The sequence below is a fragment of the Heterodontus francisci genome, chromosome 2, assembly GCF_036365525.1.
Source record: "Heterodontus francisci isolate sHetFra1 chromosome 2, sHetFra1.hap1, whole genome shotgun sequence".
In the NCBI taxonomy this organism is placed as follows: Eukaryota; Metazoa; Chordata; class Chondrichthyes; order Heterodontiformes; family Heterodontidae; genus Heterodontus; species Heterodontus francisci.
The window spans coordinates 191,048,592-191,064,541 of NC_090372.1; the positions used below are offsets into that span (position 1 = coordinate 191,048,592).

General features: G+C 41.9%; 1 protein-coding gene across 1 annotated transcript in view; it reads right to left on the reverse strand.

Moving 5' to 3' along the window:
• The window catches only part of wdr37 (WD repeat domain 37), a 152,768-nt gene extending 137,180 nt beyond the window's left edge, over window positions 1–15,588 (reverse strand). Inside the window, 2 exon segments of the mRNA XM_068014911.1 lie at window positions 6,104–6,271; window positions 15,511–15,588. Of these exon segments, the coding sequence (XP_067871012.1) occupies window positions 6,104–6,241 (138 nt within the window). The 5' untranslated portion in view covers window positions 6,242–6,271; window positions 15,511–15,588.
• Between the last annotated feature and the right edge of the window lie 362 nt (window positions 15,589–15,950).

Genomic DNA, 15,950 nt, shown 5'->3' on the forward strand with positions numbered 1-15,950 from the left:
TGCTCCTGGCATGCTCTCCTGCACTCTTCATTGAACCAGGGTTGGTCTCCTGGCTTGATGGGAATGGTAGAGTGGGGGATATGCCAGAGCATCAGGTTACAGATTGTGGTCGAGAACAATTCTGCTTCTGCTGAAGGCCCACAGCACCTCATGGATGTCCAGTTTTGCATTGCTAGATCTGTTCAAAATCTATCCCATTTAGCACGGTGATAGTGCCACACAACACAATGGACAGTATCCTCAATGTGAAGGCGGGACATCGTCTCCACAAGGACTGTGCGGCGGTCACTCTTACCAATACAGTCATGGACAGATGCATCTGCAGCAGGCAGATTGGTGAGGACAAGGTCAAGTATGTTTTTCCCTCGCGTTGGTTCCCACACCAGCTGCCGCAGACCCAGTCTAGCAGCTATGTCCTTTAGGACTCGGCCAGCTCGGTCAGTAGTGGTGCTACCGAGCCACTCTTGGTGATGGACATTGAAGTCCCCCACCCAGAGTACATTTTGTGCCCTTGCCACCCTCAGTGCTTCCTCCAAGTGGTGTTCAACATGGAGGAGTACTGACTCATCAGCTTTGGGAGAGCGGTAGGTGGTAATCAGTAGGAGGTTACCTTGCCTATGTTTGAGCTGATGCCATGAGACTTCATGGGGCCCGGAGTCGATGTTGAGGACTCCCAGGGCAACTCCCTTCCTACTGTAGAACACTGTCCCGCCACCTCTGCTGGGTCTGTCCTGCCGGTGGGACAAGACATACCCAGGGATGGTGATGGCAGTGTCTGGGACATTGTCTGTAAGGTATGATTCCGTGAGTATGACTATGTCAGGCTGCTGCTTGACTAGTCTGTGGGACAGCTGCTCTCCCAACTTTGGCACAATCCCCCCCAGATGTTCGTGAGGAGGACTTTGCAGGGTCGACAGGGCTGGGTTTGCCGTTGTCGTTTCCGGTACCTAGGTCGATGCCGGGTGGTCCGTCCGGTTTCATTCCTTTTTATTAACTTCGTTGTGGTTAGGTACAACTGAGTGGCTTGCTAGGCCATTTCAGAGGGCATGTAAGAGTTAACCACATTGCTGTGGGTCTGGAGTCACATGTAGGCCAAACCAGGTAAGGACAGCACATTTCCTTCCCTAAAGGACATCAGAGAACGAGATGGGTTTTTACAACAATCGACAAAGGTTTCATGGCCATCATTAGACTAGCTTTGAATTCCAGATTTATTAATTAAATTCAAATTCCACCTTCTGCTGTGGTGGGATTCGAACCCATGTCCCCAGATCAATACCCTGGATCTCTGGGTTACTAGTCCAGTGATAATACCACTATGCCACCGCTTCCCTCATGACTGAAGACATCATCGCTGGGGTTTATAATGGACTTTTTAAAAATAAAAAACAGTGTAACTGAACTTGGACCCCCACATATACACATACAGACAGACAAGTCAGGACATGCCACTGATGTGGTAGCGCGGGCCGTTACAATGTCAGACAGAATGTCTACCACTCTCGTGGACAATGGCCTCTTGAAATATATGTGAATGGTTTCCTTCTTGCCTCATCATGATACAGATATTACATCCATGGCTGGTATACACCTAAAACCCGCCCTCCCCCCACCTGCTGAGAGCAGGATATGATCACATGCAGATGGTCCTGCATAGCCAGGGTGGGATTGATAAGGCACTGAAACCCAATCAGATGACCCAATTCGAGACATTAACTTATATGTCGAGGACCAGGGTCAGAAAGGGATATAAAGCCACAGCTCACAAGGACATTGTTGCTGTAGCCAGGACGTGTGTCGTGGTCAGTAACAGGAAATCGTGCGGAAGAATTTGTTCAGCGGATATGACCACCCGGGAACGAGCTTCTGTTCGCGGGTCTACTAAGCGACTGGTGTTGTAAGTATATAATATTGTTTGATGAGTTAATAAAGGTGTTTCCACATAAAGTGGAAATTGTATCCAATGTTTGTTGCGTGCGATTGATACTCAATACCCCCTTTTTAAAGAGCCTTGCAGTGTGCAAAATTTGAGAATGAGCCACATAAGGCAATATTAGAGCAAATGACCAAAAACCTTGGTCAAAGAGGTAGGTTTTAAGGAGAATCTTTAAAAAAAAAGGTAGAGCTGTGGAGATGGGAAGGAATTCCAGAACTCAGGGCTAAGGCAGGTGAAGGCATGGCTGCCAGTGGTGGAGCAATTAATATTGGGGATGCTCATTAGCCAGAATTAGAGGAGCATAGATATCTCGGAGGGTTATAGAGCTGACGGAGATTACAGAGATAGGGAAGGTCAGGCCATGGACTTGAAAACAGGGATGAGAATTTTAAAAATCGAGGTATTGCTTCACCTGGAGCCAATGCAGGTCAGCGAGCACAAGGACAATGGGGAAAATGAGACTTGGTGCACGTTAGGATACAGACAGCAGAGTTTTGAATAACTGCAAATTTACAGAGCGTAGAATGTGAGAGGATGGCCAGGAGTGCATTGAAATAGCGAAGTCTAGAGGTAGCAAAGGCAAGAATGAGGGTTTCAACAGATGAGCTGAGGTGGGGTGGAGTCAGGCGACTAATCAGCGTACCATTTTGAGTTGAGGAAAAAAACTTCAACCCCAGGTTAAGGCTCTCTAGCCACATTCAGTACATTTACACCAACCTCCACGAACTGCACATAGACTTCCTCACAGACAGCCAACATCATCGCAAGAAAACAAATACATGTATGGTGTGACAGTAGCAAACAGAGATGCTGCTGATTGAGAAACAGCAGCAGGGCAGCCCATTTTGTGCAGCAAAAAAAAAAGTATTACTGATTTAGTGCAGATGGTCATGCAAATGAGTCCGTTATTGCTGTGCAGCGTAATCGCTTAATGATCCCTGACAGAATAATTGCATAGTAACAAATGCAGGTCTAGATTTTGATCAGTGGTAACATGGCCTTTTTGTATTGTACTGGTACAACAAGCAAAACAGTCTATATTCCCATAATTGTGAAATAAATCTATATGAATCAACTACTATATTACCCAATGAACAGATCAGATAAAAAGCAACTTCAAAAATAACAATTCAAAACCATTGTACATTACCGTAACCAAGCAAAGTTAATACTTCACCCCTGCCACCCGTCTTCTTGCCTTCTTCCCACACCCAGAATCAGCAACTAAAAATACATATGCTCATCAAAAACTAGGTTACTAAACATCAGAAACAATGTTTGTATATTGTGATCTTCATGAGCATCTGCCGTTCATTTTGTGGAATTAAAAGAAAATTAGCACGTGCACACCACCACAGCTCTCTAGCCCCCGTCAGTACATTTACACCAACCTCCACTGACTGCACATAGACTTCCTCACAGACAGCCGACATCATCGCTCCCTACAAATAGCAAGAAAACGAATGGCAATATTTTTATATTTACAAAAAAATGTAAACAAAAGCTTGGGAGGGAATGAAAGGTTAAAATTCCATCAATGGGCTGTGATATATAAAACTAGTTTAAAAATATCGAAATTCCTCAATTAGGCTGAACTCACACCCAGATCTTAACCACTTCTCAAATAACATACATGTACATATTGAACTGCAAAAATTATTAATATTGAGAACGGAAAGATACTATTTCATATATAACATTTCTTACAAATTCTCACTGATACAATTTACTGCCATTAATTGCTCAGTGTTTTCCCAGTTAAAATCATCTCTAATTTAAGTGTACAATTCAACAAGCTCTACCTCTGTTCTCATCATTAATAATGATAATTCTGGCACATCGGCACAACATACAAGGTGACCCACACACAGATACCCCTTTAAAGAGTAAAGTTGTGACCTACGCAAAGGATAACTCATCAATCACCAAAAAGCAGGAAGTTTGACTTTCATGCACACTGACTATTCTGCATGCTGCCACCACTGTACACAGATAGGCAGTGGAAGATGAGAAGCAAGAGAAATGAGAACAGAAAACTAGGAGCAGGAGAGAAGTGAGCGTTGCTGAAAATCTAGAATTGACAGGAGGCTTGCAGAAGATGTGCACACTTTCCCAGAACGAACTACAGAACCAATCACCACAATGACTCGTGTATAAGATGCCTGGCACAACCATGTTCAACCATCAAACAATAAACTAAATTCTAGCCTTGTAAATAGGGAACAATCATTTGTGTATGACTCTTGTGTCTTAATTTGTGCAATTGCAAGTTTCCTTACCAAAAAATATATAATTTACTGAGAAAGTCCACATTAAATCTATACTTAGCAGAATTTTACACCAGTACATGAAACCTATTAACTGATTAATTGACTTATTCCCCATTTCTAAAACACTATGAAACATTATCAAGCTTAGTTAAAATAAAAGGCTTAATTAAGCCTGTCCCAAACATTTAACATTGAAGGTATATTTTTGGGCATGCTTACAAATTAAACATGTTGTGTCAAATTCATTAAATATTGATACAATGCATTTAATTTAGACATAATTTGATGAAGATAATAATATTGTTTCTCATAGTTATATTTTGTCTATGCAGACAGTAGATTGTTTGCAGATTAGTATGATAAAGGGTACTTCTTCCATTCATTTATTGAAAATATATTTATCACCACGAAACTGATATATATTTTGTACTCCTGCAGCTTTTTCTTCAATACATCAGCAGTTTAAGAAGGATGCACATAACCCAATCAACATTTAACAGCAAATGCACACTACAGCAAGAACACAATGTTTAAGGCTTTTGACCTTAAATACAGCTTTACGCTGAAAATCTGCTGCAAGGACACTCCATTAAGTTTCTATACACTGGTTTATTTAAAATCCATCTCCAACAAAATGTTAGGAATTAAAATAGAAAACACTGGGAATATACAGCAGTTTCAGGATAAGTGTCATGAAGACCCCATCTGCCACGAATGAGGCATATTAATTTTGTCATATGAAACATTAATTTTAAACTCTAGCTGGGCTGAAGAGATGAATTGTTTAAAGAGATCAGCAGTGGCTGAAAAATTTGCCTTGGAAAAGACAATGGAACTGCTCCCTGATCCAATTAACCCAAATGGATTTTGATCACCAGACACTGAATGTGGAACATGCCCACATTCCATTTCCCACCGCGGGTGTCTGCTAAGATGAAAGGAATCCACAAAAACGCAGGAGAGTTTGTTTAAAAACTAGTCGCATGATTAACCTGCTGGCCCAGGGTTTTTGAATTGTTTTCACAGGACTGTTTGAAGACAGAGACTACTTTGAAGTCTCTCCCTGGCCCCCTCTCTCTCAGGAATTTCCAACTTCACTGAAACCACTTAAACCTCAAGAGAGAAGACTCCTACATCAAAACAAGTCTGAAAGCATGCACTGGGCCCCAACGAAACGGCAAGATTTAAGTGCAATCAAAGACTCTACATTGAACTTAAAGGGCAGTAAATGAACCCCAGCTATTGCTTCAAACTTTTCTCCTTTATTCTTATTCCTTTTCTGTCTCTATCTACGTGTGTGTTTATCGTGTGTGCATGCTAGCGTGGCCGTGTCGCATATTTTTAGTAGTTTTAATCGAATTAAGAGTTTTACAGTTAATAAACTTACACCTTTCTTGTTTAAATCTAAGAAAACCTGTCTGGTTGATTTCTTTGCCTTACAATTGGAGAACAGTGAACAAGGATTCACTGAGTGGGAGCTTAAGAACACTGTTTTTAAAAATTAAACCCTGTTATGGTCAAACCAGGAAAAGGCTGATAGGGAACCCCTAAACCCCTTTCTTACCTGGTCGTAACAATAATAAAAAAAAAGAGGAAAAACAAGTTAATGTTCCAGGTTAGGGTGAAGGGTTGCAACACAAAATCTTAACCTGTTTCTTCGTCTCTTCAGATAGCGATGGATCTGCTGTGTATTACCAGAACGTGCAGGCAAGAATCAAGTCTGGCCAGTATCTAATTCTGCCTTTTGGAACTAAACTAATTTTAGTTTTTGTTTTAAAAAGTAAATTTCTAATCTCAGAATCAATACAATAACCACTGAATTTAAAATTGGTCAATTAGTAGCACTGATATCATCACAATCTCCAAGTTACCAATAATCGATATTAATTTACAATACCTGTCCTTCCAACATTTCGCGCTGTGATGAGACACGTTCCTGCTCAGAGCTGTTTGTCCTTCTAATAGAGATGGCGTGAGGTTTACGTTTCGATTTCACCTGCCGAGCAGCTGCACTGCTTCCACTTTCAATAGGCATCACTTCCTGGTGATCGCTTCACCTGGTCTCCTACAAAGTGTTTTTTAAGAACTTAGTATTCATCACATATGCATTATTTCACTAATACTAACCACACGCATAGAATCATAAAATGATACAACACAAAAGGAGACCGTTCAGCCCATTCACTCTAAACATCCCTCGCTCAATCACAACATTTAACAAGACATCTCAAAGTGCTGCACAGCACTGAATTACTTTATGCAGTGCCATCACTACTATGTAGGCAAACAGCCGAGTTGCAAACAAAAAGGTGCCACAAAAGGCAATAAGATGAATGTGTTAATGTTTTTTTAGTGGTCTTGACTGAGACACAAATGCTGGCCAGAACACTGCAGAAAATTCTTGCTCTTCTTCAAAAAAAATTTAAATAGGATCATTCACGCTCACCCAGGTCAACAGGGAGTTGGCTTAATGTCTCTCCAACAGATGGCAACTCCAACATTGCAGCACGTCATCAGGACTGCACTGAAATGCCGATCTAGGTTATGTGCTCATGTCAAGACTGTGGATTCAACTCCTTCACTGGGGGCTGGTAAACTCAAAAATAGAGGGAATTTACTATGTAACAACATACATATAAAATTAACTAACTGACGTAATGTACTAGCTTAGGAACAGCAAATAAAAAAAATTAATTGCATATCAACAAAAAGAGATGACAAACATTTATCCAATAATTTCATCACAATCTGTATCATCTAGATTTCCTTAATAGCTGTACAAACACACACCAAAATGGTTTGTGACACATCCAATTCCAAGCAATTTAAACAACTCCTTCCATAAGGTCAGAAAGGGGGATGTTCACGGATGATAGCACAAAGTTCAGCACCATTTGCGACTCCTCAGACACTGAAGCAGCCCATGTCCATATGCAGCAAGACATAGAAAGATAGAAAATAGGAGTAGGCCATTCATCCCTTCGAGCCTGCTCCGCCAATCATTATGATCATGGCTGATCATCCAACTCAGTAACCTGTTCCTACTTTTGCCCGATACCCTTTGACCCCTTTCGCCCCAAGAGCTATATCTAACCCCTTCTTGAAAACATACAATGTTTTGGCCTCAACTGCTTTCTGTGGTAGTGAATTCCACAGGCTCACCACTCTCTGGGTGAAGAAATTTCTCCTCATCTCAGTTCTGAAAGGTTTACCCCGTATCCTTAGACTATGACCCTTGGTTCTGGACTCCCCACCATCAGGAACATCCTTCCTGCAGCTACCCTGTCAAGTCCTGTTACAATTTTATAGGTTTCTATGAGATCCCCCCTCACTCTTCTGAACTCCAGCGAATATAATCCTAACCAACTCAATCTCTCCTCATATGTCAGTCCCACCGTCCCAGGAATCAGTCTGGTAAACCTTCGCTGCACTCCCTCTATAGCAAAAACATCCTTCCTCAGATAAGGAGACCAAAACTGCACACAATATTCCACGTGTGGCCTCACCAAGGCCCTGTACAATTGCAGCAAGATATCCCTGCTCCTGTACTCGAATCCTCTCACTATGAAGACCAACATACCATATGCCTTTTTTACTGCCTGTTGCACCTGCATGCTTACCTTCAGCGACTGGTGTACGGGAACACCCAGGTCTCGATGCATATTCCCCTCTCTCAGTTTATAGCCATTCAGATAATAATCTGAATTAATAATAATTCCTGTTTTTGCTACCAAACTGGATAACCTCACATTTATCCACATTATACTGCATCTGCCATGCATTAGCCCACTCACTCAACCTGTCCAAATCACCCTGAAGCCTCTCTGCAACCTCCTCACAACTCACCCTCCCACCCAGTTTTGTGTCAAATGCAAATCTGGAGATATTACATTTAGTTCCCTCATCTAAATCATTAATATATATTGTGAATAGCTGGGGTCCTAGCACCGATTCCTGCGGTACCCCACTAGTCACTGCCTGCCATTCAGAAAAAGACCCGTTTATTCCTACTCTTTGTTTCCTGTCTGCCAACCAATTTTCTATCCATTGCAATACACTACCCCCAATTCCGTACGCTTTAATTTTACACATTAATCACTTATGTGGGACTTTTTCGAAAGCCTTCTGAAAATCCAAATAAACCACATCCACTGTCTCCCCTCATCAACTCTACTAGTTACATCCTCGAAGAATTCTAGTAGATTTGTCAAGCATGATTGCCCTTTCGTAAATCCATGCTGACTCTGTCCGATTCTACCACTGTTCTCCAAGTGCTCTGCTATAAAATCTTTGATAATGGACTCTAGAATTTTCCCCACTACCGACGTCGGGCTGACTGGTCTATAAGTCCCGATTTTCTCTCTACCTCCCTTTTTAAATAGTGGGGTTACATTAGCTACCCTCCAATCTGTAGGAACGGTTCCAGAGTCTATAAAATCTTGGAAGATGACCACCAATGCATCCACTATTTCTAGGGCCACTTCCTTAAGTACTCTGGGATGTAGACCATCAGGCCCTGGGGATTTATCAGTCTTCAATCCCATCAATTTCTCCAACACCATTTCTCTACTAATACTGATTTCCTTTAGTTCCTCTCTCTCACTAAACCCTGTGTTCCCCAACATTTCTGGTATGATATTTGTATCCTCCTTTGTGAAGACCTGGAAAGCATCCAGGCTTGGGCTGATAAGTGGCAAGTAACATTTGCGCCACACATGTGCCAGACAATGACCATCTCAAACAAGAGAAAATCTAACCATCTCCCTTTGACAATCAATGGCATTACCATCACTGAACCCCCACCATCCACATCCTGGGGGGTCACCACTGACTAGAAATTGAACTGGGCCAGCCACATAAATACTGTGGCTACAAGAACAGGTCAGAGGCTGGGAATTCTGCAGCGAGTAACTCACCTTCTGTCTCCCCAATGCCTGTCCACCATCTACAAGGCACAAGTCAGGAGTGTGATGGAATACTCCCCACTTGCCTGGATGAGTGCAGCTCCAACAATACTCTAGAAGCTTCACATCATCCAGGACAAAGCAGCCCGCTTGATTGGCACCCAATCCACCACCTTCAATATTCACTCCCTTCACCACCTGTGCACAGTGGCAGCAGCGTGTGCCATTTACAAGATGCACTGCAGCAATTCACCAAGACTTCTTTGACAGCAGCTTCCAAACCCACGACCTCTGCCACCTAGAAGGACAAGGGCAGCAGATGCATGAATACAGCACCATCTGCAAGTTCCTTTCCAAGCTACACACCATCCTGACTTTGAACTATATCACTGTTTCTTCACTGTTGCTGGGTCAGAAACCTGGAACTCCCTTCCTAACAACACCATGGATTTACCTACACCAAATAGACTGCAGGGGTTCAAGGCGTCAGCTCATCACCACCTTCTCAAGGGAAATTAGGGATGAGCAACAAATGCTGGCCTTGCCAGCAACGCCCAGATCCCATGAAAGAATTTTTAAAAATAAGCTAGAAAGCATACTCTGACTGGGTGCTGATTGCTGGAATGTGTACACAGGATACATATGTTCCAAGTGTGCCAACGGGGAGTTATAAACTATTACAAGCATTTAAGCTGATAAAACGCTTGGCACAATATGCATCATCAAAATCCCCAAATTGCTAATAATCCTGCAGATGCAAAAAATCCTGAGATTTCGAATATCCCTATAAATGCAATGCAAACAGATCCTAGAGTAATCAGCCCTAATATACAGAGCACACGGCATGCAAAGACAAACACCACAGCTTACTGAGCCCGCTCTTTCAAAGCAGAATATTTACAAATTGCATTTGGTGTGGATGTAATGACATTTTTAATTACCTGAAGGTAACAAGTAACCACAGATAAAACACAGAAATACAGATGTTGTACTGAATCATGTGAAATCCCCCAGATACATATGCACTATTTCACCCTGAAATATGTTCATATACATTCCCAAACTCCTACCATGATCACTACAGAGTTGCTCCGTGCATTTGAACATATCTACATTAGTCGTTTAGTAGTAAACTTGAGTATTGCTGAAAATAGAGACATGTTGTCGAAGCTTTTCATCTTGTACTCATCAGGACAATCGCAAGAATAACCAAAGTAAAGGAAAACAACAACTTATACTGCACGAGAAGAGAGTGCTGATTGGTTGGCATGTGAACTCTTGATTGGTAGAGGCGTTGACATGGCAAATGCACCAGTTTACATTGACTGACAGTTAACTGCCAAGCTTTGTTTAAAATTTAAATCAGGCAGTTTGACTCTGATTGGTCAAGGCATTGCCCTGAGGACTGAACCAGCGAATGGCCGTCACTTTTTTTCTTCAGCTGAAACGGGCACAACGTTTGTACATATTCTTTCCGTCTGCAAAGAACAGGGCCCTGTGTATTAATATACGTAGCTTCCAGTTTTCGCACATGCGCCACACTGTGAACCCACTGACAATCTTCAATTGGTTGTCAGCGTAATTCTTAGCACACTGTGGATCATTTAGAAAATGTTGTCCAATCGCGGAATCACATCTAATGTTGGACACTGTGTTTTGAGTTTTACAAGCACGGGCTGGCTGGATACGGCCCGTACCTTGCCCATTGCAAACAGCAGAAGAGACATGTTGTTTGATACGATCCGCCAGTCTTTGAGACGTACGGCCTATATACCTAGCATCACACTGGCATTGAAATCCATATATCACATTACTCCTAACGGGTAAGGTACATAATAAAGCGTTCCAAGGTGCTTCATATGAGCATTATAAAGCAAACTATGACACCAAGCCACATAAGATGATATTAGGACAGATGACCAATGGCTTGGTAAAAGAAGTAGGTTTTTAGGAATGTCTTAAAAGGAGGAAAGAGAAGTAGACAGATGGAGATTAGGGAGGAAATTCCAGAGCTTAAGACCCTGGCAGCTGAAGGTACAGTTGCCAATGGTGGAGTGATGGAAATCAGGGATGCCCAAGAAACCAGAATTGGAGAAGAGCAGATATCTCAAAGGGGTATGGGGCTGGAGGAGATTAGAGAGGTAGGGAGGGGCGAGGCCATGGAAGGATTTGAAAATGATGAGAATTTTAAAAATCAAGGCGTTGCTTAACAGAGAGCCAATGTCGATCAGCGAGCACAGGGGTGATGAGTGAACAGCAAGTTAGGGTACAGGCAGCAGAATTTTGGATAACCTCAAGTTTAGTGAGGGTAATCATACGAACAAGGAACAGGAGACGACCACTCGGCCCTTCGAGCCTGCTCTGCCATTCAATAAGATCATGGCTGATTTAAACTGGCTTTTACTTCCTTATTTTTGTGATTTTGATTCCTTCGAAAGAAATTTTCAAGAGGCTGGTTCTCAAGAATAATCAGACGTCAAATAATGAAGCATATTATAGTGATATTAATGGCCAGCAACAACATACTCCCACTGCTTTTGCAAGATATGTCCGGTATAAATATCACATTGAGAATAAGTTTATACCAATCTTTGTTTATTAAATCACAGCAAGTCACAACATGAATGAAACAGACACAAAAACATACTAATCCACCCAAGCCAACGTTGAAAATGAATGCAATTCATTATTCTGAAATCAGAATAGATATTGCAATAACTTGCAGCTCATGACCCAAACTCTGTTAAGAGGATTACCTTCAGCAATTTGCTTTGACTAAGAACACTACAGCTTAAGCATTCATAGCAACAGCCATTGTTCAAAAGTATTTATTTCAGAATATTAAATCAATCACCAGAGTCTAGATTTTCTCTCATGAGATCTTCAAAGAAGGGTAAAGCTTTACAGGACATGCTCTTGAAATTTGTATTGAGTATGGTAGAAGAAAGTGCTAACGATATCTTCCAACAAATGAGATTTGTGGCACCCAACCTTCTGATTTCTCTGTGCTCCTCCAATTCTGGCTTCTTGCACATCCCCAATTTATTGCTCCACCATTGGCAGCCGTGGCTTCCACGGCCCATACCCTAAGCCCTCGAATTCCCTCCCTCCCTATATCTCTCCCCCACTCACTCCTCCTTTAAGACTTCTCCTTACAACCAATTACTTTGACCAAGCTTCTGGTCACCTTCCCTTTTATCGACTTATGTGGCTTAGTGTCAAATTTTGTTTGACAACGCTCCTGTGAAGCACCTTGGAACATTTTCCTACATTAAATGCAAGTTGTTGTTGCTCGGTGAAGATTTGCCCTTGAACCTTTTGAAAATTCTACATCCCTCTTCATGGATGTGTAAGTTTGCATTAAATGAAACTTTTTAAAGTTGGTTTCATGGCTGCCAATGGTGGATCATGAAAATCAGAGATGCACAAGAAGCCAGAATTGGAGGAGCACAGAGACATCAGAAGGTTGGGTACCACAAATCTCATTTGATTGGAAGGCTCACCACTATCTTCTCAAGGGCAGTTCGGGATGGGCAATAAATGCTGGCCAGCCAGCGACGCCCATAACCCGTGAAAGAATATTTTTTAAAAAGGTACCGTTAGTACTTTCTTCTGCACCATACTGAATACAATTTCAAGAGCATGTCCTGAGAAGCTTTCCCCTTCTTTGAAGATCTCAAGAGAAAATCTAGGCTTAAGCTACTCAATTTAATACCCTGAATTGCTGCCTCAGTACTCTATCCCATTCAGCTGCTATGTTACTGGTCTCAGCATTGCTCCCTGTCCGACAAACAAAAGAAAGCAATTCCATGATCCATGTTGAAGGGATAATCTATTGGAGATGTTTAAGATTATTAAAGGATTCAATAGGATAGTCAGAGAGAAATTTTTGGGAGAGTCTAGGACAAGGGGCATAAGCTTAAATTAAAGCTAGGCTGTTTGGGGGTGATGTTGGGAAGACCTTCTTCACACAAAGGGTAGAGGTAATCTCGAACTCTCTCCCCAAAAAGCTGTTGCGATTAAGTCATTTGAAAATTTCAAAACTGAGATTGATTGATTTTTGTTAAGGATATTAAAGGTTATGGAACCAAGGTGGGTAGATAAAGTTAAAATACACATAAGCCACGATCTAACTGAATGTGCAACAGGCTCAAGGGCCTCAATGGCCTAGTCCTGTTACTACATTGTTATGTTCCATTGCTCATATTGGTAATCAGCTAATACAGCCCTTACCCTATAGCCCCTAAAATGATGGTGATTGAAGCATCTCCTCCACATCACTGCAGATCAAAGGGAGGGCAGAGCAAAATCCTAGTACCAAAAGACAGACAGTTCAGCTGCGAGTGCAATGTAAAGTAGACAAACCAACGAGGAGAAATTCCCTGCCCAGTATCATGCACAACTCTGCACATCACACGGTCGTAGTTCCTATTCACACAACCACTCAGTTGGCCACTACAAGATTTCCAAATCTTGACAAATAGCCCAACACATACAATCAAGGAAAGTCAGAAAAGTGTGTCACTGCATCATTCAATTAAATCTCACACTGTGGTAAAATAAGAAGCCACTGTCAACATATTAAACATCACGAATGAAGGTTAATTAATCTCAGAGTGACAGGAGTTGGTCAATCTATGAAAATAAGAGTGACAAGAGTAAGTGACAATTGTTGTAATAGGTGCCTTGCACTGCATGTTAGAGTTGTTAAATTACAACAAGAGGTTATTTAATTCGTGTAATAGTGTTGGAGACAGTATCAACCCTACTTAAATCAATGACGTTGAGCGAAAATAAACTCACTTGCAAGTTGTTTAAACACTCCATCCGATGTTGCATATGACATTTCCAAAAGGATATTGATCCATTAGACAGAATTTAGAAAAGAGTAGCTAAAGGCAGTTTTATATGGATATCAGGATGACAGGAAAGCAGCACTCAAGCAGAGACCAACAACTGCCACACACAGTTCTCCCTTTAATCTACCAGTCCCTCCTGGGGGCAACAGGAAGCAGCACCACATTTTCTGCACTTCCAACATCCTTTCTTAGTGTCTGGGAAACACCAGATTCTGAAAGCTGTCAGGAACGTGCAGCTTTTCTCCTTTATCTTATATTAGTGCTGCAAAACTGCAACCAATAGTGTACTATTGATATAAATAACTAAACTAAAATTTCTTTATTATTACAGAAAGACTGAGGTGGCACAATTAAGATCTTTAAAAAAAAACATGAAGCGCATTGATAATGCAGACATTAGCTGAGCATCATAAAACTGCAATCAAAAGGCATGGCTACAAAATTAGCAACCACTCTCCAGCATTTGATGATGTGTCAATTTCCCTTTTTGATAAACTGTCTGGACAGAGATTGTCAACAATAAAAGTAAAGACAAATACTACGTGAAACATGACAAATAATTTGCTGCTGTGAATATAGATGACTGGCTTGTGGAATGCAAATAGTCATACTTGGTAAGGTGGGTTAAAATGTTGGATTCACCCTTGGAAGCTGGAAAGAAATTCCAGAAGAAAAATCAAAAGCAACTGCTGTGTTGCTTGCATATGCTTTCCTTGCAAATCTTACTACATTTTGTGTATTTAAGACCAGGGCAAATTAGCAACTGGGATATCCTTAAAGGCATCAAAACTATCCACATTGTGATAATGATCAAAAGAGCTATGCTGATTAGGACATGTCATTTACATGGATGATTCAAGATTACCAAAACAGCATTTTGTGCAGCAAACTGGCATAGTGAGCAAGGCAGGGTGAACAGGAAAGTATATAGGAGGGCAAATTAAAAGATTTAATGCTGTCAACAGTAAGGAACATCTCACAGCTGATTGCAGGAGCTGGCAAAGAGAAATGTCCCTTCTGCTGAGAATCAGGGTACCAACCTGAAGTGGCAAGAGTTGAAGAGTGACATGTCAAATGTGCAGCAGAACTTGTCTCTCACTGTAACCTTAACATTCAGCACAATCACCAGAACAGAACACATTGAAACTACACAGTCTGGTCCATCAACACCTGCAAACAGAACAGGCAGATTCGATGATCCAGGTACAAGACCCTCCCTCATAACCAAAAACATTAATGGTATCCAAACAGTCTGAAAAGCATCAGACCTTGAAATTTATAATTATTGTAATGTTGACTGCCCAAAATACAAATGCCAATTGTCAAAGTACCAGCTCCACCCCAGATAATGACAAATTCATGGAGCTCTTTGAGCCTCCCCACAGCAGCCGCCTCTTTAATGTTGATTGAAGCTGGTTTCCGACCAACGGCCCCTTTTTGGGAGCCGGACCCGCTTCCATTAACCGGCGGCCGCTTTATGGACACCAGACCCTGACCCCCTTCCCTTAACCGGCGGTTGTGCAAATTTCTCCGTTCCTCACCTCCCTTCAAAACGACATCCTGCAAACTCATCCGGGCTCTGTCACTGCGAAAAGGTGAAAGGTCGGCCAACCATCCCGGCCGGTCTGCGCACGCGCAGCATGTGGAATTCACAGCAACTGCAGCCGCATGTTTGCGCATGCTCTTTCCCTCGTGCTCGGCCTAGATTGCTGTGCTTTTTGCAAATTAATACACTGAGGCCAAACGCACACTACACGTCCATTAGGGGTTTCTTGCAATTAAATGCTGCAAAATGCAGCCTTTAGTGAGGATTGTTTTCATAAATTATTGGGATGTGTGCGTCACTAGCAAGGCCAGCATTCATTCCTCAGTCACTCCTAGTTGCCCTTGAGAAGGTGGCAGTGAGCTTTCCTCTTAAACAATTGCAGTCCATGCAGTGATAGGGCTGTGCATTGAAATCATACCTACTGCCCCTTGAATA